General features: G+C 33.4%; 1 protein-coding gene across 1 annotated transcript; it reads left to right on the top strand.

Annotated features, from left to right (window-relative positions):
• Window positions 1–223: 223 nt before the first annotated feature.
• LOC132547279 (cullin-2-like) lies at window positions 224–21556 on the top strand. The gene is made up of 19 exons (XM_060211045.1): window positions 224–305; window positions 2525–2655; window positions 3578–3683; window positions 3913–4010; window positions 4563–4668; window positions 4905–5195; window positions 6619–6781; window positions 7195–7319; window positions 7813–7920; window positions 9594–9656; window positions 10398–10526; window positions 11191–11277; window positions 12588–12737; window positions 14701–14778; window positions 17340–17406; window positions 17672–17865; window positions 18510–18617; window positions 18951–19067; window positions 20107–21556. Exons 2-19 carry the CDS (start codon window positions 2540–2542, stop codon window positions 20236–20238), a joined length of 2238 nt encoding a protein of 745 aa, XP_060067028.1. The 5' UTR covers window positions 224–305; window positions 2525–2539; the 3' UTR covers window positions 20239–21556.
• The last annotated feature ends 1746 nt before the right edge of the window (window positions 21557–23302 follow it).

Below are 23302 nucleotides of genomic sequence, written 5' to 3' on the forward strand. Positions count from 1 at the left end.
AACTTTTTTCCATATTACGAAATTATGATATCGGGAATTTTAGTTCAGCTCTCGGTAAACTTTCTAATAATTGTCATAAAAATGCAGTATTTTTAGAAGGAAAATGGACATCACTTAACATTGAAGTAATTATGTTCGTGCCTCCGTGCGTATATATTTCATTTCGTAAAATTTCTCTCCAAATTCTCGTAGTCATCTCGTTACAGAGTTGCAAAAACGTGAGAGCATGGCGACCTCCTGTGTACTTGCACTTCAAGGAATAATTTCTTAATTTGTCGAAGACTGCGCTATCAAAATCCACCCAGGTATACGTTCTTAGATGGCAAGCATGACCATATTGCCAGTAATAGATCCATCAACGATTGATTTTGAACGTGAATTCTAGTTTTGATATTTTCGGTTGAAATGAAAGTTCGGACCATTTCAGGAAGTCTGATCATAAACAACAAACGTTATGTCAGAACTAAAAATAAAATTAGCTCTATATTTATCTATTGTTCTGCAACAGCCAATAAAGTAGTAATTAACAAGTTAAGATTTTTGGAAGTAAGTTAAATATGTAATTATTGCACAATAATTGTGACGATGTATAATCAAAGATATCATCTTAAAACTCTCTCGACATCGGTTCCGATCCGGTATATTTAGGTGTGGCCATTTCGTTGAAAAGTAGTATATGAAATATCGACCTAGAACCAGGGTGATTTTGATTACTGTAACATGTGGCACTTCCAGAAGGAATCCATTCATCATAAAATATGAGTATTCATTTCATTACTTCCTGATTTCAATTAGCAAGTGAGTTGTTGATGGTCACTTTAAAAAAATAAAACATTATTTGAAAAGTTTGTGGTATGAAAAAATGTTTAGTAAGTTTGTGTCTCATTTGAGAAATAAAGATAAAACAATAGAAAACTTTTAGAACTTTAGAAAAGATGCACACATAGACACAATCACTATTTTTTAACATGAGATGATTTTTTTTCATCATACATGCCAACTAATTCAGTTGGGAGTTTCTCGGATTTTCACTCCCTGTCCCTGCCACCCAATTGTATGGATCCAATCGGGGTAAACTCCGGATTTCAGAGTTCCTGCTTTACGATATTGCACTAAAATGACATCAAAAATGTTTCGAGATAATCAATATTATTTGTTTCTAATTTCAATCAAATAAATTATTTAAAAGCATCATGTTTGGAAATACATATCATTACCAACAGGGCAACAACCAAACAGATAATTATTTATCTAAATATCTCTTATAGTCTGGGCATTTACATTACCTATAAATTCCAACTTGATCCTGACTTGCTTAAAAAAACCCACATGTATATAGTACAGTAGAGCAGGCACATTATCAACTTAAATTTATTTTAGAAGTTTTGGATAAATATATATTGATTAAATTTTCCTTTGTGACAAATGTTGCGATGTAAGGTATAGTGGTGAGTTGCTCCCATTCTAAATGGTGATTTTACAGTTTCATGTTGAATGTGTGCATGTCTGGGCAACTGTACATGTTAGACTAATTCAGTCATCTCTCTGATTCAGTAATTTTACCAGAACAAAAGGGTAGGAAGGGTCCAAAACTAATGCCCCAAGGATACATTATGTTGGCCTCTATCAGGCCAGACAAAATTTTCAAGGCAAGTCAGAATACCAATTCCAAAATTTTGAACAGATCCAATACTAAGAAATACAGTGAGTTCTCAAAATAACAGTGTGTCAAAGACTCAAAATCTGAATCCCCAAAATCACTGTTTATGTTTAATGATAATTAAAAGTCAAACAAATTCAGAAAAGCGAAAATGTTGTCATGGTATTTTTTAATAACAGTTAAGTTAGCGTTACAGTTAAAGTGCAGAGCACCTGTGATCCATGCATTTTACTTCCAGATGCTGCATGTCATTCACTTCTGAAGAAATTTTCTCGAACTGATCAAGTCCTGGACATGAACAAAACCTATTCCTTAAAATATTACCATATATATATGCTATATATAGCTATGCTTAACTGACAAAAAAAATATTGACAACATCCAAACATACTGCAATTAATTTTGATTCAAAGCAACAGAGGATTTATTTGATTAATTCACTCAATTAATTGTAGCCATTTTGGACTTTGGTAGTTATAAAGTCTGACAATGCTATTTCTTGAACATACATGTACTTCAACCACAGTTAACTCTGTGTGTATGTAGTGCCTTTCCAATTTTGACCATGTCTAGCATGATATGTGATCAGTTTAATTACTATACCTAACCAAGGCCTTTAGTATGAAAAAAAGATATTTACAAATCCCTCTTATTCATATTCCTGATGAAGCATGCATTGGTCTTTAACAGACTTCTGCATGATGATTTGTCCTTATCAGAATATTCCAGATTTTTCTAATTGAATGTTCTAAGAGTTTTTCATGAACCAGTTAAGCAACTCCCAGCTCATACTTGTAGCTGTCATCACAAATACATTTCTTTATTAGTTTATTTAACATTTTAATGTATTTTCTTTATTTTCAGATTTAATTGTTGATAATGTCCCTGCGACCACGGCGTGTTGATTTTGACACCACATGGGACAACTTGTTGGAAACTGTTAAGGGAGTAATTACATGTGCCCAAGTGCCGCGAGCTACCTGGAATGATAGATTCTCATATCCTTTTGTCAAACCAAATTGTTACTAGTTTTCGTCTAAGACTGGTGGTGTTGTTCTGATTAAGTAGCTTTAATAAATATTTACAGATCTGTATTTACTAATTGGTGACTAATTAGCTTAGACAATGATTGATCATCTGGTGACTTTGTTTTATTGATCATTCACAAAACTGAACTCCCAAGATCAATTTGCAGATGAAAGCTTGTAGCTTTTTGAGGAAAACTTTCTTAAAAAATCTTGTATCCTAAAAATGTTAAAATGTAACAAAATCAGACAAACTATACCACTTTTAGGTCACCATGATCTAAAGGGTCTAGCATCATGATGAACTACATGGTCATTCTGCTTTGTCATTCATTAAGACTGACCAAACATCACATACCAATAAGGGACCATAATATCTAAGACAAGTGTGAGTTTCAAGAATGATATTAACAGAAAAGCCTTTCTGGCACTACAACAGCATTTTCATGAGGGATTTTAATAAAATTTACCCTGGTAGATAAAAGATTTCAGATTAGTTTCAGGAGTTGTTTAGTCAAAGTCAGTTGTAATATTGTAGCTTCATATATATATGTATATATATTTGTGTGTATAGCAGTTTCATTCCATGAGGGATTTCAATTAAACTTTTATACATGACCATTTTTATTGTGCATCAGTCATAGTTGATTGTTAATAGATTTGTAGTCTGACATAATTTCCATATTATTCTTGTGTGCAGTACAATCATATCATATTCTTACTGAGTGATGAATTATATCCCTTTACAATTTACGTTTTCTCGATTTTTCTGTGGGATATTTTTGTATAACATTTTTTAACATAATTTACTAAATGTCAATTTCTCATGTATAATTTTCTATTCAATGACATGTATATTCATAGAGACGTTACACTTGCCCTTAACACTGACCACAGATGTATATGCCCTTTGTGTAGCCTGCCCTGAGCCCCTAGGGGACCGGTTGTACCAGGAGACTAAGAACTTCCTGGAGGCCCATGTTGAAACTCTACACAAGGTAAATGGAATGTGGGATAGACGATGCAAAATCCTTCATGTGAAGTGAGGTCAGGGAATAATTACCAGGCCAGAGTTGTGGATTGTCTTACTGTATGATGACCCATGGTACCACAAGGAAATATACTAAAAACTCAAAATATTGTTTGTTTTGAGTTTCTAATTATCAAATAAAATGTTCATACTTGTACCTATCTGCTCAAACCATAACAAATTTCCTTCATTTCCAGAATGTTGTGGATGGTGGAGAAAAGAATTACCTGTCATTGTACCACACTCACTGGGTACAATACAGCAAAGGTTCCAGCTTCCTCAACCAGCTGTATGGGTAAGGTTTTTAAACAAGCTGTATTGATTGGTTGTTTCAACCAGCTATACAGTTAGGCTGTTTAAATCAGCTGTATGGGTAGGCTGTTTGAACTAGCTGTACACGTCGATTGTTTGAACTAACTGTATGGGTAGGTTGTTTGAACTAGCTGTACGGGTAGGCTGTTTGAACTAGCTGTACGGGTAGGCTGTTTGATCTAGCTATATGGGTAGGCTGTTTGAACTAGCTGTAGGGGTAGGCTGTTTGAACTAGCTGTACAGGTAGGTTGTTTGAACTAGCTGTATGGGTAGGTTGTTTGAAATAGCTGTACAGGTAGGTTGTTTGAACTAGCTGTATGGGTAGGCTGTTTGAGCCATCTGTATGGGTAGGTTGATAATAACAGCTATACAGGTGGGTTGTTAGGGCAGTTGTATAGTTAGGTTGGTTTAACCAACTGTACAGATTGGTTGATAACTTGAATATGACCTATACATGACTATACTTTTAGGTATTTGAACACAAACTTTACCAGGTATATAAAAACAAAATTGATGGTGATGTTTATTATTCTAGGTATTTGAACACAACCTATATAAAGAAACAGAAGTACAGTGATGCTGACCTAAGCTATGGTGGCTTTTCTATTGAATCATCTGACCAGATGCTGGAGATTGGGGAGGTAATAAGAATAGCTAAATCCTGCTGTAGTTCAACCATAAAATGTTTAAGTGTTAACAATTAAGTTATATATGATTTTGTGGAATCTGATAGATAGTTTGTAAGATCTGTCGAATATCAACTGTTTTCTCTGTTACCAGGGGTATGGATATGATTCTGAATGATCCCAGTAAGATTGGAGGTTTTTGTTTCTATGATTTGCAAATGTATCTTTCAATAAATCTTGTATTCTAAAAGCTTGCCTTGGACACATGGAAACGTTTGATGGTAGAACCCCTTAAGGATGCACTGGTACGTCTGATTTTGATTGATGTATGGCAAGACCGGTGTAATGGCACAGTAAATCAGACAATTCTCCACGGTGTGATCAATTCATTTGTGAATGTTGAGGATTACAAAAAGAAGCACCCACTTCAACTGTATGAGGATATATTTGAGAAACCGTTCAGGAAAGAGACTGGCGATTACTACAGACAGGAAGCTGCTAAATTGAAGGATGAGTGTAATTGTTCCGAATATATGGAAAAGGTGAGCATTATAAACTCAGCCAATGAAATCTCTCTCGTCATGAAACTGTCCAAATTCTAGACCTGTACTGGGATGACTGGAAAAGTGTTGTGAAAATTATTATTCTCCACAGTTCTATTTTTATGTCATCTGGCCCATAGGTTTATGATGACATATTGCTATCATGCATTGTCAGTCCTCTTGAGCTGTCCACCATCCGTAAACTTTTCCTTTAAAACAAAACACCTGCTTAACGCCTTGGTGAATTTCAGCCAAATTTGGTCTGAAACATCATAGGGAGGTGGGAATCATTTCCTCAATTCAGAAAGTTGGTTTGTCCCTTTGGGGGTGGGGGTTGGGGCCCCTAATGGGAAAGTCCATCAATATTTGCTTCAAAATGCTAATCTTCCTTAATGCTTGGATGGATTTCAACCAGATTTGGTTTGAAATATCATTTCCTCAATTTAGAAAGTTGATTTAACCCTAGGGACTTAGGAACGTGATTCCAAAATGGTAAATTAGTCATTATTTTGCTCCAAAACCCTACTCCATATAATGCCTGGTTAGATTTCAACCATATTTAGTCTGAAACATTACTAGGGGGTGGCAATGATATCAAACATGCATGAAGTGATCCTGAAATTGTCCTGACCAAATCTTGTTTTTTCACTTTCAGCCTTATCAAAACTTAAACAACAGTAGCCATTTTGTAACATGATTTCTGTTTCTCATGAACAGAACTTACCATTTATGAGTTTCCAATACTTTTAAGGAATGTTCAAAATTTGAATTCATCAGATTTGTCAGACAACTATCTGCAAATTCTGTGGTTTGTCCATCCATTCATCGATTGTCAGGTGACTGTTAGGGATTATGGCCCTTTTGTTTGCTATTTAGGAGCATGAAACCACAACAAATAAATACATTTAAAGTGAAATTATCTGAGAAATCTATAGTCTAGTCTGTTACATGACTTCCACAACAAATATATCTTCTTTGTCATAAGATACTTATAAAAAGTACAACAATTTGATCCATGGAGAGACCTTTATAGCTTGATTGAACCAATTTGATGTTATTCAGCCCTAATTTACAGTTTGATATGATTTTGATGGTGTCTAGTTTAACCAATACATAGTAGAATTTCTGTTCACTTAATTAACTGTGATATTGTTAACCACCTGTGGTGGCAGGTACACGCTATGAATGTACAAGTTCCTTTGTTTCTAATAAATGATGTTCAGGCTATGATAAAGTGTAGACTTATTTTGAAGGTATCTGGTAAATACAGAGTAAAGGAGTGACGGAATCATGTATTATACTTTTAATAAGTCAGTATTTCTATGTGTTGTCTTTAAGGAGTTAAATACTCTGGTCTATTTTGAATATGATTGTAATCAGCTTTAGATAACGAGCTAAATTGCCTCTCCTCTATTCGTTTTAGGTGATATTTAGATTGGACAATGAAGATTTTCGTAGTCGAAAGTTTCTTCATCCCAGCTCATACAACAAAATCACGTTTGAGTGCCAACAACGTATGGTTGCCGATCACTTACAGTTCCTACATGGTGAATGTAAGGAGATGGTCAAATTGAAACACACAAAAGGTATTAAAAGATCATAGCTTACTATTTCTATTTTTGGCTCCATTGCATCTTTTTAATACACACTGCTTTATTGTTTTTCATGTTCATTTATGTATGCTACAATCTGATAATGTTTTGATTTTCTTCTTGTAACACTTGTATGATATACAAACTTTCATTATTTAATAACTGTTGTAGGATTTCTAATTTGTTGTACTGTGATATTGGTTAGTGTTTAATTGTAAATTAAATTTTGTTTCACATCTTAACCAAAAAATAGGTCAATGCTGTAAATTCAATTCAAATGTTAAAAGTGATGTGATGTAACAGTATTTGGATTTTTTGACATTTTGTATTTTCTGAAGGTTATGTAAATGTCTGTGTATTCAAATTGGTACGTACTGCTTGAAGTATATAAATGTTTGGTTTTTCAGACTTGTCTAATATGTATAGGCTATTGAAGCCAATTAATGGTGGACTTGGAGTCTTGATCCTGGAAGTTGAGTCACATATCCGGCGGACGGGACTGGAGGCAGTCAAAAACCTCAAGGGTGAAAATGTGAGATGGTCTACAAGAAATATATGTAAATTGTATCACCAACTCCTAATTTGTAGATAAACATGTTTTTCCTTTCTATTGACAAAAAATTGTAATGAACGTGCCACATGTAGGAGAACAGAAGCAACCCATTTAATTACTTCTTTATCAACAAAACTGAAAAGTCTTGTAGATATTGAGATAATCAGTCAGGAGAGTAGATGAAGCCTAAATAGGTGTCAATTTTGTTGATATTACATTTTACAAAAACGAATTTAGTTCTTCAAACAATTATCCTGTTTTCAAAAGAGTGGAATATAAAGACCAATTTAAATTTACAAAAACTGTTAAAATGGATTTGATTTATCTGATTTGTGTTTTTTTTAATACAAAATAATTTTTCAACGTTTATCATGGAAATTTGATTGAACTTGTCTTGCTTTTGAAAAGATCCTAGTAACATACATATCAGTATAATGCTGATTTTTGACTGTTTTGTTTATTCTTTCCTCAGATCCCAGCCCAGTTTGTAGAGTCTATGTTGGAAGTACACAAGCACTATACAGAGCTGATACAGCAGACGTTCCAGACAGATCAACAGTTTGTTGGAGCCCTTGATAAGGTATTAGAAAACACCAATCTTACCCATCTGGTGTAATTTCCTTGGCCTGAGAACCAGTACTCATAAGTTGTGCAATCAACTCTTATGTAGTTTTCTCTATCCGTAACCCACGCTAGTGGTAAGTATGAAAAAAACCTCCAGTGTAATTTCCTCAATCCATAACCCATACTCCTCTATTCAAAACAAACACTACATGAATGGTATACTAAATTAATTATACTGGTATGAGGTATGATTCCTGTTATTCCAAACCCAGGGTATTTAGGGATAGCAAATACCTGGTACTATTTTTTTTTCAACGTCTTTGACATTTGGTTACCATGGTACCAAAAAAAACCTGTAACTGATAAATCTTGACCGGACAATTTATGAACAAATTCGGTGAAATTACACATGAATATCTAAGATATGGAAATGTGCATGCATCATCTTGTGGAAATTTTAGTTGCCATGGTAACTTGGTCACTATATACAAGGCCATATCATCTGCACTTCAATCAGTCCTATTCAAACTTGGTGAAATGATGCAATTTATCGAAGCCTGTAATTTGAAAAAATAGTTATTTTCAAAACCATAACAAAGGAAACCCAATGGAGGTTTCTTGTTTGTTGAAATTGAAATGTTGTCCCATTATGCTGAAAAATGTTTCAGAAAGGTTTTATTGTGGTGGTACCATTTTCAAATATTTTGATTGCCTTTATACTTGTTCGAACAACTCTGCCTAAACTTTTCAACAAATTTCAGTTTAAACTGGACAATGATATATAGGACTATTTATAAATGTGAATGAAATTTGATTTTAGAAAAGTTTTGTTGCCATGGTAACTTTATCATTTTATACTGGTTTTCATATAAAGGGTCATAACTCCTCGGCCCCTTTTATTGATTTTTTCTGTTGCCTTGGTAATCAAAATAGGGCATTGCTTTAGAGGAATCTTGTCCTAACAACTGCCGTTCAACAACTCACAATTAAAACTGTTTAGAGGTATGAAGGACCATATATACTAGTGCTTGTTACTTTTCTTTCCAAAATAGTGGTTGCCATGGTAACCATAGATGTTAGTTGATTGATGTTGATGAGGAGGTTATAAGGTATTAGTTACTGATCCTGGTAATCGTTTTAGTTTCCACTTTTCCACACTTATACATAGTGTTTTAATTTCCCATATTTTACAATTCTGTTCATATATTGAATAAAGTAAGAATTCCCCCAGTATGATTTCTAGATTCTACACATATAAGTAATGGATTGTTATTTTATCTAATCCAGACCCAAACTCACATAAATGTATTAGAAACTCCAATGTTATTTCCACTACTCCACACAGTGATGGCACATGAATTTAGTAAGAAACTACCCAAAGATGACTTTCTCCATTTAACACACATGAATGGTTGAGGAAACTTCAAAATTATTTATTCAATGTTAGTCCAAAACTTATAATTTGTCTACTCCTTAACCTGTCCTCACTTATGTGACTGACAATAGAAACCCTCTGTCAAATGTTCTGTTTCTCTCATGATAGAAGTGAAGTCCACAGGTCTAACCCTTTCTTTCACCACATACATTTTATAAAAGAGGCCATATTTTGATAAGATGAGATAAACTGTACATTTTGATGGATGTCATATACAGAAGAAGCATGACGATAAATCATTGTTTATTTTACAGGCATGTGCTGCTGCGATTAACTACCGACACAATCCAAAGCATCCATGTAAATCAGCGGAGCTGGTAAGTAAGGAATAACTGTGGCGAAATCATCCCAATTAACAGGGAGGAGATATCTTTATATTGATATGAGAATGTCCTTGGTCCATGTCCATTGTCTGGCGTGTCAGATCAAAAGATGACTTATAATCGCTTGTTCTTTAGAAGTGGTAGATTGATCTTTCTTAGAATTTATGTAAAGTTTCCCCTTGCTCCCTAGTTGTTAAACATTAGGCCATCTTTGATTTTTACATTAAAATGCTGTCATTATTATTTCTGAGGATGGTCCAAAATATTTTTTTCTAAAATTTGGTAAATAAGTTCCCATTGGTCATCAGTTGTGTCTGTTCAATTTTGAGAATAATCAAGAAATCGAAATAGTGGAGAGGTGTCCCTCTTGGATTCTAAAATGTTTTTATCTTTCTTTTTCTCTGTATCTATATATGTACAGGTCAGATCATTCTTGGATTTCATAGCTTGGTTATCCTTGTTTAGGTGTCTTACCAAATGATTTGTTAACCTGTCAATACAGGAACTGATTTAAAAAGTCAACAAAACACAACTGTTTAAGATCTTATCTTCATGAGGGAAGGGATCTCTGGTAATGTAACCATATACAGTTTGTTTTATTGTGATTCGCAACAAATTTATGCATGAATTTATATAAATATTTATGGATGTTCTTGGATTTAAAGCAAAGACCTCTTTACACAAACAGATTTTTATGAATAAAGATGAAAAAATTGTGTTGTTCTTCTTTTTCAGCTGGCTAAATACTGTGATAACTTACTAAAGAAAAGTTCAAAGGGAATCTCTGAGATGGAGTTGGATGATAAGTTGTCTAGTTGTATCACCGTCTTTAAATATCTGGATGATAAAGATGTTTTTCAACGGGTAAGTGAAATTACTGTGACATCTCTGGTTACTAGCATTGGTACAAAAGTGATTGGTATGTCGGTCAGTGTTATGTCAGTCATTGGTACAAAAGTGATTGGTACGTCGGTCAATGTTATGTCAGTCAGTAGTACGTCAGTCATTGGTACGTTGGGTCAGTGGTACGTTAATCATTGGTACATTTGTCATCATCTTACAGTTAAGAATGTTGAGATAATAAATGGACTTTATTTAGTGCAGTCAGTTGTTAGCATATAACCATGTTTTGGCAAATTAGTGCAACGATGAATTTGTGCATCCAAAATTATTGCTTACCTACAGAAATGGCAATTATTACAATAGTGATTTAGCACTAAACTTTCAGTGTGGAAAGTAGCTACATTTACAGTGTACATGTATCATTACTTGATTTCATATATTAATTGTGGTGTATTTTGTAGAGAAATTACCTTGCCATAACAGTTCTATTACTGTTGCAGAGAAAATAGTTGTAAATACAAAAACAAAGTGGTTTACAGTATGTAACAATGTATGTCCAAATCTAGGAATTCTATAGAGAAATATTCAATGTGTTTTATACCGTGAGAAATCTATTATGATATTTGTTTGGGAAAGTTGTACTTGCAGATGTTACTAATTATTGCCTGGTTCTTACATTTTACAGTTTTACTCTCGGATGTTGGCCAAGAGATTAATATTTTCACAGTCTGCCTCCATGGATGCTGAGGAGTCAATGATCAATAAACTTAAGGTAAGCTTTAAAATATTTCTGAATAAGGATTTGGGTAAATCTTAGAATATTTCTGAATTAGGATTCGGGTAAGTTTTAGAATATTTATGAATTAGGATTAGCCTAATCTGTAAGTATATGTATATTGGGATTGTAGGGCATAGAGGGACTGATAACAGCTAGATGTGGGGATGGAGGTCTATGAAAACCAGGGAATTAAATGGTGATGGGAATTACTAAAAAGTGCTATCCTGCCACTCCTCTATACATTTATTCCTGGAATAGCCATATCACCTAACTGGCCTGAACAGCTGCAGTTTCATTTTTACATTTTAGCAGAAATTGTGTGTGGTTATTTTGTGAACTGCAAAGGATGTCATTTCAGTGAATGGGGACGTTTTGATGTTTCTGCACTTAATCATGTACACGGCTGAACACAACTAAGAGCAAAATACTGATAGTTTGCAAACTGATTTATTGAGATTGTTAAATTTTGGCTGTTATTGAAAATCTATGGAAGTGATATAATTAACAAATTCTTTCAGGTTTCTTCTTCGTTTAAGACTTTAACAAGCTTAAGATATTCATTCATGGTAACCACATCAATAACCAACTTCATGAGTCGAGACAGAATAGACCTAAATTATTGTTGTACTCTCTGTGTACCCTAGAACATTGAATTGTTATGATAATGTTGTACCCTGTGTACCTTAGAACATTGAATTGTTATGATAATGTTGTACTCTCTGTGTACCTTAGAACATTGAATTGTTATGATAATGTTGTACACTCTGTGTACCTTAGAACATTGAATTGTTATGATAATGTTGTACTCTCTGTGTACCTTAGAACATTGAATTGTTATGATAATGTTGTACACTCTGTGTACCTTAGAACATTGAATTGTTATGATAATGTTGTACACTCTGTGTACCTTAGAACATTGAATTGTTATGATAATGTTGTACTCTCTGTGTACCTTAGAACATTGAATTGTTATGATAATGTTGTACTCTCTGTGTACCTTAGAACATTGAATTGTTATGATAATGTTGTACTCTCTGTGTACCTTAGAACATTGAATTGTTATGATAATGTTGTACTCTGTGTACCTTAGAACATTAAATTGTTATGATAATGTTGTACTCTCTGTGTACCTTAGAACATTGAATTGTTATGATAATGTTGTACTCTGTGTACCTTAGAACATTGAATTGTTATGATAATGTTGTACTCTCTGTGTACCTTAGAACATTTAATTGTTATGATAATGTTGTACTCTCTGTGTACCTTAGAACATTGAATTAAAGATTTTGTTTTCTAATTCACAGCAAGCATGTGGGTACGAGTTCACCAATAAGTTGCACAGGATGTTTACTGATATGAGTATAAGTATGGGACTGAACAACGACTTCAGCGAGTTTATCAGAAACAAGGACAACAAAGACCTTGGTGTCAACTTCACTATCATGGTCTTACAGGTATTCACTGTGATCTTAGAGCTAAAACTACCTAGCTTTGTATCTATACATTTATATCATATATATAAAACTGCACAAGGTTTTGATGATTCAAATTATGATTAAGTCTTCTTGACAACTTAGAAAAGGAACGAAATCTTGTTGATGCAAATTATTAAATAAGCTATTTGAGGTTCTGAACAACTTCAAACATAAATATTAAGTGGCTTTTTATGTTATCAATGGGTATGTTATTTAAACAATAATTGATGCAGAAGTCATTGTTCAAGGTTATGTTGGAACTTATTTAATGTTATTATGTTGAAATATTGTAAAATTTTATTGAAATATTGTCAATAAAACCAGTGTTAGTGGTCGCCTACTCATGATCATAATTTGAGTCAAACCAGTGTTAATGGTTGCCTACTGTAGATCAGAATTGAGTTGAACTAGTGTTAATGGTTGCCTACTGTAGATCAGAATTGAGTTGAACTAGTGTTAATGGTTGCCTACTGTAGATCAGAATTGAGTTGAACTAGTGTTAATGGTTGCCTACTGTAGATCAGAATTGAGTTGAACTAGTGTTAATGGTTGCCTACTGTAGATCAGAATTGAGTTGAACTAGTGTTAATGGTTGCCTACTGTAGATCAGGATTGAGTTGAACTAGTGTTAATGGTTGCCTACTGTAGATCAGGATTGAGTTGAACTAGTGTTAATGGTTGCCTACTGTAGATCAGAATTGAGTTGAACTAGTGTTAATGGTTGCCTACTGTAGATCAGGATTGAGTTGAACTAGTGTTAATGGTTGCCTACTGTAGATCAGAATTGAGTTGAACTAGTGTTAATGGTTGCCTACTGTAGATCAGAATTGAGTTGAACTAGTGTTAATGGTTGCCTACTGTAGATCAGAATTGAGTTGAACTAGTGTTAATGGTTGCCTACTGTAGATCAGAATTGAGTTGAACTAGTGTTAATGGTTGCCTACTGTAGATCAGAATTGAGTTGAACTAGTGTTAATGGTTGCCTACTGTAGATCAGAATTGAGTTGAACTAGTGTTAATGGTTGCCTACTGTAGATCAGAATTGAGTTGAACTAGTGTTAATGGTTGCCTACTGTAGATCAGAATTGAGTTGAACTAGTGTTAATGGTTGCCTACTGTAGATCAGAATTGAGTTGAACTAGTGTTAATGGTTGCCTACTGTAGATCAGGATTGAGTTGAACTAGTGTTAATGGTTGCTTGCTGGAGATCACGATTTGAGCTGATTATCTGTATTTAAACTCAAATAAGCCCCCTCTCTTAGTGTAAAAGTTTGGCATTGAAGTGTAAAAGTTTGGTATTGAAGTGTAAAAGTTTGGTATTGAAGTGTAAAAGTTGTGGTATTGAAGTGTAAAAGTTTGGCATTGAAGTGTAAAAGTTTGGCATTGAAGTGTAAAAGTTTGGTATTGAAGTGTAAAAGTTTGGTATTGAAGTGTAAAAGTTGTGGTATTGAAGTGTAAAAGTTTGGTATTGAAGTGTAAAAGTTTGGTATTAAAGTTAGCCGAGGGCTTTAGGTAATTATTTCAAAGTTGATGATTCTGCAAAAAATGAAGAAATGAGCTTATGTTTGGGCAGGGACTTATTTGTGAATGAAGAGAGTAAGGTTCACGGTTAAAATTGAGACATCAATAGATATTTTTGAAAAGAGTTTCTTTTCAGATGACAAGGGATTAAAAATTGCTGTTTAGAAAGTGGCAGTTTGATTTGGTTTTATTGTATGAATATTTAGGGTTAATCCTGTTTTAGTATTTATAAAATATATAATTTCCAAAGTAGCTATAAAAGTAGGTTATATATCTAACAAATATTTTGTTTTGATGTAGTATAAATTATCTTTTCATACAATTTTGAAAAGAAATCAGAAAGCAAGGACAACTTTAACTTGTATTTATTTTCCAGTCTTTTAAACTATAACACCTGAATTTGTTTCAATTTTGATTTCAGGCTGGTGCTTGGCCCATAGGACAAAGTAACCTTCCACCATTTGCCATTCCCCAAGAGTTGGAACGCAGTGTCAGAATGGTAGGTGTGATGGTGTTGTAGAATGCAGAATAAGAATGGTAGCTGTCATGGTGTTGTAGAATGCAGTCTTAGGATGGAAGCTGTTATAATATTGTAGAATGCAGTGTTAGAATGGTAGGTGTGATAGTATTGTACAACACAGTGTTAGAATGGTAGGTGTGATAGTATTGTAGAATGCAGTATTAGAATGGTAGGTGTGATAGTATTGTAGAATACAGTGTTAGAATGGTAGGTGTGATAGTATTGTAGAATGCAGTGTTAGAATGGTAGGTGTGATAGTATTGTACAACACAGTATTAGAATGGTAGGTGTGATAGTATTGTACAACACAGTGCTAGAATGGTAGGTGTGAAAGTATTGTAGAATGCAGTATTAGAATGGTAGGTGTGATAGTATTGTAGAACACAGTGTTAGAATGGTAGGTGTGAAAGTATTGTAGAATGCAGTGTTAGAATGGTAGGTGTGATAGTATTGTACAACACAGTGCTAGAATGGTAGGTGTGAAAGTATTGTAGAATGCAGTATTAGAATGGTAGGTGTGATAGTATTGTACAACACAGTATTAGAATGGTAGGTGTGATAGTATTGTACAACACAGTGTTAGAATGGTAGGTGTGAAAGTATTGTAGAATGCAGTATTAGAATGGTAGGTGTGAAAGTATTGTAGAATGCAGTGTTAGAATGGTAGGTGTGAAAGTGTTGTAGAATGCAGTATTAGAATGGTAGGTGTGAAAGTATTGTAGAATGCAGTGTTAGAATGGTAGGTGTGAAAGTATTGTAGAATGCAGTGTTAGAATGGTAGGTGTGAAAGTGTTGTAGAATGCAGTATTAGAATGGTAGGTGTGAAAGTATTGTAGAATGCAGTATTAGAATGGTAGATGTGATAGTATTGTAGAATGCAGTATTAGAATGGTAGGTGTAATAGTATTGTACAACACAGTGTTAGAATGGTAGGTGTAATAGTATTGTAGAACACAGTGTTAGAATGGTAGGTGTGAAAGTATTGTAGAATACAGTGCTAGAATGGTAGGTGTGAAAGTGTTGTAGAATGCAGTATTAGAATGGTAGGTGTGAAAGTATTGTAGAATACAGTGCTAGAATGGTAGGTGTGATAGTATTGTAGAATGCAGTATTAGAATGGTAGGTGTGAAAGTATTGTAGAATGCAGTGTTAGAATGGTAGGTGTGAAAGTGTTGTAGAATGCAGTATTAGAATGGTAGGTGTGAAAGTATTGTAGAATGCAGTGTTAGAATGGTAGGTGTGATAGTATTGTAGAATACAGTGCTAGAATGGTAGGTATGATAGTATTGTAGAATGCAGTATTAGAATGGTAGGTGTGAAAGTATTGTAGAATGCAGTGTTAGAATGGTAGGTGTGAAAGTATTGTAGAATGCAGTGTTAGAATGGTAGGTGTGAAAGTATTGTAGAATGCTGTATTAGAATGATAGGTGTGAAAGTATTGTAGAATACAGTGCTAGAATGGTAGGTGTGATAGTATTGTAGAATGCAGTATTAGAATGGTAGGTGTGATAGTATTGTACAACACAGTGTTAGAATGGTAGGTGTGATGGTATTGTAGAACACAGTGTAGAATGGTAGGTGTGAAAGTATTGTAGAATGCAGTGTTAGAATGGTAGGTGTGATAGTATTGTAGAATGCAGTGTTAGAATGGTAGGTGTGATAGTATTGTACAACACAGTATTAGAATGGTAGGTGTGATAGTATTGTACAACACAGTGTTAGAATGGTAGGTGTGATAGTATTGTAGAATGCAGTGTTAGAATGGTAGGTGTGAAAGTATTGTAGAATGCAGTATTAGAATGGTAGGTGTGATAGTATTGTAGAATGCAGTATTAGAATGGTAGGTGTGAAAGTGTTGTAGAATTCAGTATTAGAATGGTAGGTGTGATAGTATTGTAAAAAACAATGAATTAGCTGTACAATTTACCTATTACATGGCTGGTATTGGATATCAATATGAAGATATCATCTCTGCTGTGTGATGCTTTTATTGGTCATTGATTCCTATGTCTTTATAGTGAAAAGTTTTGAGAATTGCCAAGACCTCTTATAACAATTTTCAGATTTAATTGAAATTTTGTAAACTCCTATAAACTACATTCAATTGGCTTTGGCTCATTTAGTCAGGTTCATAATCTTAGAATTTTTAATGTTCTCTTACTGAATAATTTTCCCTAATATGAGGAAGATTTGTTAAGATTAGTTTCTTAGACTAAAGCTATAGCATTTGACCATATTTGGTAGATGATTAGGTTTTAAAATGTTCATCTCTGATGCGGACAAAAGTAGGGATTTTTATTTACAATGGTACAGTTTAGGGTTGAAAATAATGGGGTTTTGATAATAAGCAAATATCTCTCATGTTCTTATTTTATAAACACCTTTGATGAACAATGTTATCTAAAACATAATCTAAACAGAGTATATCATAATTTGTTTTATGTATTTCTGTGTTTTAGAGACTAAGTTGATATGGATGTGTTAAAGCAGAGACACTTTATTCCACAGAATTCATGTTTATACTTGCATTTTTATTTCAGTTCGAGACATTCTATAATGGGAAATTTAGTGGTAGAAAATTGACATGGATGCATAATTTCTGTAGTGGTAAGTTAATATTTTAAAATTTCTCTGTTGATGATTTTCAAAAATTATGATTTCTAAATATAGATTTCACTCAATATGAAGATCAGAATGAATTACTAGTACTTTTTTATGGATAATATCTTGACTGTAAATGAATGTCACTATAATTGACTTGACAGATTACTGTATTATTTTACCCAGTTTTCTATGCATTGTGAGTCACAGGAAGGGGTAACTAGGCGTCGTTGACAGAGTAGATTTATAAATGTTTTGTTTTCTGTTACAGCGGAGTTAAAGTTTAACTACCTGAAGCGACCATTCATTGTGACAATGGGGACGTTCCATATGGCTATGTTACTTCTGTACAATACATGTGACAGGCTCACTTTCACAGAGCTTATGGAAAACACTAAGTTACCAGAGAAAGAGCTTGTCAAACAAGTTCAAGGGCTCGTCGACACCAAGCTCATAGTCGCTACGGTAACCATTAATTTATATTTTTAAATAAAAGAATTCAGAATTTCCTGTTATCTGTTCCATGTCATTTTAATCTGTTTTGAATGAATTCTGTTTTACATATAAACATTTAGTAGAAGAAAGTACAAATATGTACTAGTATTTCTTGGTTTCTTAAGCAATATGGTTCAAATCTGTCCAAAAAACCAAAGATTAACCAGTGGTACATGAAGATAAAAAATCCACCATAAATCAACATACATTTTACAATTCTAGTCTTAATACATTTCTGCAGATATGGCATTATATTTTTCAATTTATCAGTAGAATACAGAGTTTGATAATTATCTAAGGATTGACTTTAATGATATAATTTATGTTATTGAGGTATAACTAAATGAAGTGTACTCATGGCATAAACTGCTTTATGAACCTTATGCCAAGAGTACACTCCATTTTTTTACATTTATAATGGACTCCTTTCATCGATATTTCTTACCACATTTGCCAGTCAGTTATGTTGTTAAAAAATGACACAGGTTTTTGTTTTGCAGTGATAACATCAAAAAATTAATCAATGAAAAGGCTTAAATTATTTTCTAGGAAGAAATATATCATAGAAAATAAGCTGATGATGAAAGTTGAATATGAGAATATTTTATTAACAGGGAGACAAGGATGACCTATGTCGATGTTCCTTTAACCTTAATATGGAATACACAAACAAACGCACAAAATTCAAAATTGCCAGTTCAGGACAACGAGAGTCTCCACAGGTAAATCAGACTTTATTATTGAGCTCATAATGTGTGATACAGCCATTCAGACCTGAGTTAATCCATATCTATCATAAGGCCTCACAGTATAAAGAATGATATAAAGAAAATTCTTGCAAATAAAACATTTAAGATGTCAATACATTGTATCACGATTGCCTTGATGGAGATGTGAAGTTTTAAAACTAAAATCCTAATGATAATGTAATATAGTTAATAGTGGTAAGTCAGAGTTGATCAGAGAAAATGCTAAAAATAAACACATTTAATATTGATCAACCCAATATTATATAACAGTCAATATTACAAAGAAACTATTGTCTCCATCAACAGGAAGTAGAAAGTACACACAATGCTGTAGATGAGGACAGAAAGATGTATCTACAAGCAGCCATTGTCAGAATCATGAAGGCGAGAAAGATTCTAAAACACACCATGTTGATACAGGAGGTATGCATGTACCGTGATATGACTTATATAAAAACTAAATTTAAGTTGAACCTAAAACATCATTTCAAATATTGTAGTCCAGTTACTGAGAAGTATTGTGGGTTTTCTTATTGGAATATTAGTTACTTCCTTCTGCAAATTTCTGATGATCTGATGACAATTATATAGAAATCATGAAAGATTCTTAGAACTAATGAATTGTTGGTGTCTCTAATACTTACAATATTATTCACCTTACTTTGTATACTTTATATGACTCATAAAGTTAAGTGAGTTATTGACACAATCAATCATAATATGTTTATGTGGTGGAAATGGCAAGGCCGTGATAGGGTGTTTTTTCATCCAAGAACTTCCTTCATATGAAATTTTAATAAAAAGTTTCTATAAATGTTCTTATACTTGTTTTTCTGAACTGACTTCAGCTTAGGAATGTGACAAATTCTTTGGGAAGGTTATCGTTTCATTTACTTGATAATCAGTTTATATTCAAAGAGCATTTATAAATGTGCAGTTGTTTCTAGCTCACAGGCCCCAAAGGGCCGGTAAGATTTCATGTCATGGTGAGGCGTCTTTCATTCATCTGTCATCAGTCATCTGTCAATCTGGCATCAACCTTATCCCAAAAGGCCTAGAATCATGATATTTGGCTGGGAGGTTCCTGGGATGAATTCCATCAGAGTTTGCAAAGAGAAATAATCTTGAGTCATATTCAAAATCACAGGTCAAATTGATTTTTAGATTCATGATATTTATGTTAAAGGTTCCTGGAATGAAGTCTTTTTAAGTTTATCAAAGGAAATAAACTTTACCTACATTAAAGGTCACAGGGGTCATATTTATTAAAACGACTTTATTCATTATGAATGACTGTAGTGTTTAGTGTTAATGTATTGATGAAAAGCATTGAGAATTAGATTAGTGAGACAGGCCCAATCTGTTTTGTTATTTCTATATTTTTCCTACTTTTTTTCACATATATAAAATGATGATACACATTGTTTTACAAAATAATCATTTATTTGTTATCTTTCCACAGGTGATCAGCCAAGCCCGGGCACGGTTCACACCGAATATTCCTATGATAAAAAAGTGTATAGAAGCATTAATAGACAAACAGTATCTTGAACGGACTCCCAACTCGTCAGACGAGTATCGCTACGTAGCGTAGCATCACTTAGCAACATAGTGGGGAAAGGACAGTGGGTAGTACAATGTGATACTTGGAAAAGCTGTCTTCATGCTTTATAATCCTGTTTTCTGGAAATTAAGGACAGAATGCTGAAAGTAGTGATGTGATAATGTTTTAATGTGATTGGTGTCAAGTGTTGAAAGGTCTGGATGTAATCATGTTTCACAAATTTCCTCAGTCCATGTTGTGTAATACAAATAGGAGTTTACACCCATCTACTGGGGATTCAAAAAGCATTGAGAAAGAAGATCAAAATTTGTAACTTCTTATCACTAATTTCACTGATGAATTAACGAATAATGTGGAGAAAATCTTACACCATTTATCAGGTGATAGTTGATTTCTGCTCTGATTTGTTTGAAATGCTACTTGGATTCTAGAAAAGTCTCCAATGGATTTCTATTTGATATGCTGACAAATTTTGACAAAGGGTGTGTCATGCTTGTAACAAATAAACTGTATTTCTTGTATCTACTTTAACCTGCTTCAGAAAGAGGCAGTATTTGAAGTCCCCGTGATAACAGTATGATGACGTGACATAGTGGCGACCTGTTGTGGCTGTGACCTTGTGTAACATATACCCATATCAAGGTTGAGACCTTTAAACTGTTGCTGGAGTCATGACCTCTAACTTATATTAATTTTTGTACATGTATATGCATTTGAAATAAATGCCATTGTTACATTGACAATGACATCAAAAGATGGCTGTTGTTTGTGATCAGTTCACTGTATAATTCAGCCACTTGTTATCCTACAATAAGCAGATCAACTCATTGCTCAAATTACCATAAAATTCCTTTTAATCCGTCATAACTATAAGGTAATATGTTGGCTAGCTTGTGTTATAACAGAATAAACATGTTAAAACCAGTGTATTATTGAAATGGTTGGGGTGAGAGTCTTGATACTTAGGTTGATGACCAATGATATAGTAGTAACTTTCAATTTTGAGTTGAAAACTGTTTACCCTGTGGTAATGTAGAACAGTCTTATGCATTCACTGATGTGACAAGTTACATTAAACAACTGCAAAAGGAGCAGGTTTGGTGCGATTTGTGATGAGTGTTACATATGGTCTCTAGCACTTGGCTGTCAGAATGATGTGGCTTGTGCATAGAGTTAAATACTGGCTTATAACTTTGTACCTAATCCTGACACATTTTGTATATAAGATTAATTATTGATGCCCACATTGGGTTACTAGCCTTCGCATCTCACCAAAATTTCTCAATGAAGAATAACAATTGGAACTTTAAAACAAAAAAAATTCCAATAAAAGTGATGTTAAAAAATCCTACTTCTCTACTTTTGTTTGATTTTAATCTGTTGATCCCTGGACTAGTTGAAAGGATATATATGGTTCTATGCTCAATATACAATGTAATAATGGACACAAATTTACATCGCACAATTTAAAAAAAACAAATATGACTAATTACAAACTACTCTCAACATCTTGAATTAAATTCAAATTACTGTTTATACATTGAAACTCAACACAAATTTGTATACACATTGAAAACTCAACACAAATTTGTATACACATTGAAAACTCAAATAACTACACTTTGACCTTGACACAAATTCCTGTACACATTTAGTCAATAAATTGTTAATGAAACATGAGATACCTCAGAGGTGTCCCCCACAAAATATTGTTATCTCTTGATTATTATTTATACCACCTACTTAATGTTGATCTAACTGAAACTTCTGCTTACAATTATGACCTCCTTAGGTTAACAGTAATGTCACTGTTTCCATAAATAGAATTTACAACATCCTTGCTCTACATTCTTATCTATGCAGCAATTTTCAATCAGTTATTCAGAATTTGAGAGACAAAAGATTTGTTTGATCTGTAATTGGTTATGCTCCATTATCTCATCGGGTAAAATTTGAATAGATCTCTTGGTATAGTTCATATTGTTAACCAGGCATGAAAATTAACTTTTGTGACCTTGTCTTACTCTTTGACCTTCTGATTGTCCAAAATCAGGTCTAAATAATACATGATGTAAGACATGGTTTTATCGGAGGAAATTAAATTTTCAGTTCCGTTTTGAAATCAATCAATAAAAAGTCATCAAATTTGTTTAGAAATGTAATACACTCCACAAGACATTAAGAAAAACCTATACAGATAATCATATGTGTATAATGCGTCCTGGTAGTCCTTCCTGAATTATTCTCGAGAAGTACCAACAGGTTAGCACAAATTTTCATCACTTCTGTAACTGAATGATTTGTCACAGAAAATACCAGTTAAACTTGTGAACTGTTCTAATCTTTTAAAGGCCAGACTTTGATGGATCTGTATCTAAAATACACAAAAATATACCCTAAAAATGGAATTAGGAGCAACAATATGCAAAGGAAGCATTTATACTGAGATTCTGTAAAAGACAACTGGATAGTATAGTGTATCAAAATCCATGTAAAAGAAATTTGTCTTCGAATATTGATGAGTTTTCAAGTCATAAGAATATGATATAAAGAATTTTGTGCACATGCCATCATTCACCATTGCTCTACTGCATCTCGTTTAGTGTTCTGGGCCAACTCAACATCAGGATGATGTCTCATGAAAACAGATACAATCTGAAAGTCAAGAAGGGTTCATATAATACTGTGTTGAAATAATGTGTTTACAAGAGTATTTACTTTCAAATTGACTGAAATCATCATAACAGCAAGTCCAAAGAAAAAAATCAGACATAATATCTGACCTAGCAGTCTTGAACAATATTGTTTTCTGATATTTAAGCCCTGAATACAACTTGGACAACTTTAGGAATAAAAAAATGAGGTTCATGGCAATGTAATGTTATGATTTATTTCTAGTTACTACATACCAGCATTTGTCATATGATAAAACACTGGTTTAAATTATCAAATCTAATAATTTTGTTTTGAAAACTGCTCAAGTTTTGTTGAATTTACCAAAGCTTTTAATCAAATATTTCACTGAGTTGATTATGTTATATCATTGCTTTATAACCTTTGTTTTGATGATGTCTGGTTTATCTATATACTGATA

The sequence above is a fragment of the Ylistrum balloti genome, unplaced genomic scaffold (assembly GCF_031769215.1).
Source record: "Ylistrum balloti isolate Yb309-2 unplaced genomic scaffold, AGI_CSIRO_Ybal_v1 Utg369946, whole genome shotgun sequence".
In the NCBI taxonomy this organism is placed as follows: Eukaryota; Metazoa; Mollusca; class Bivalvia; order Pectinida; family Pectinidae; genus Ylistrum; species Ylistrum balloti.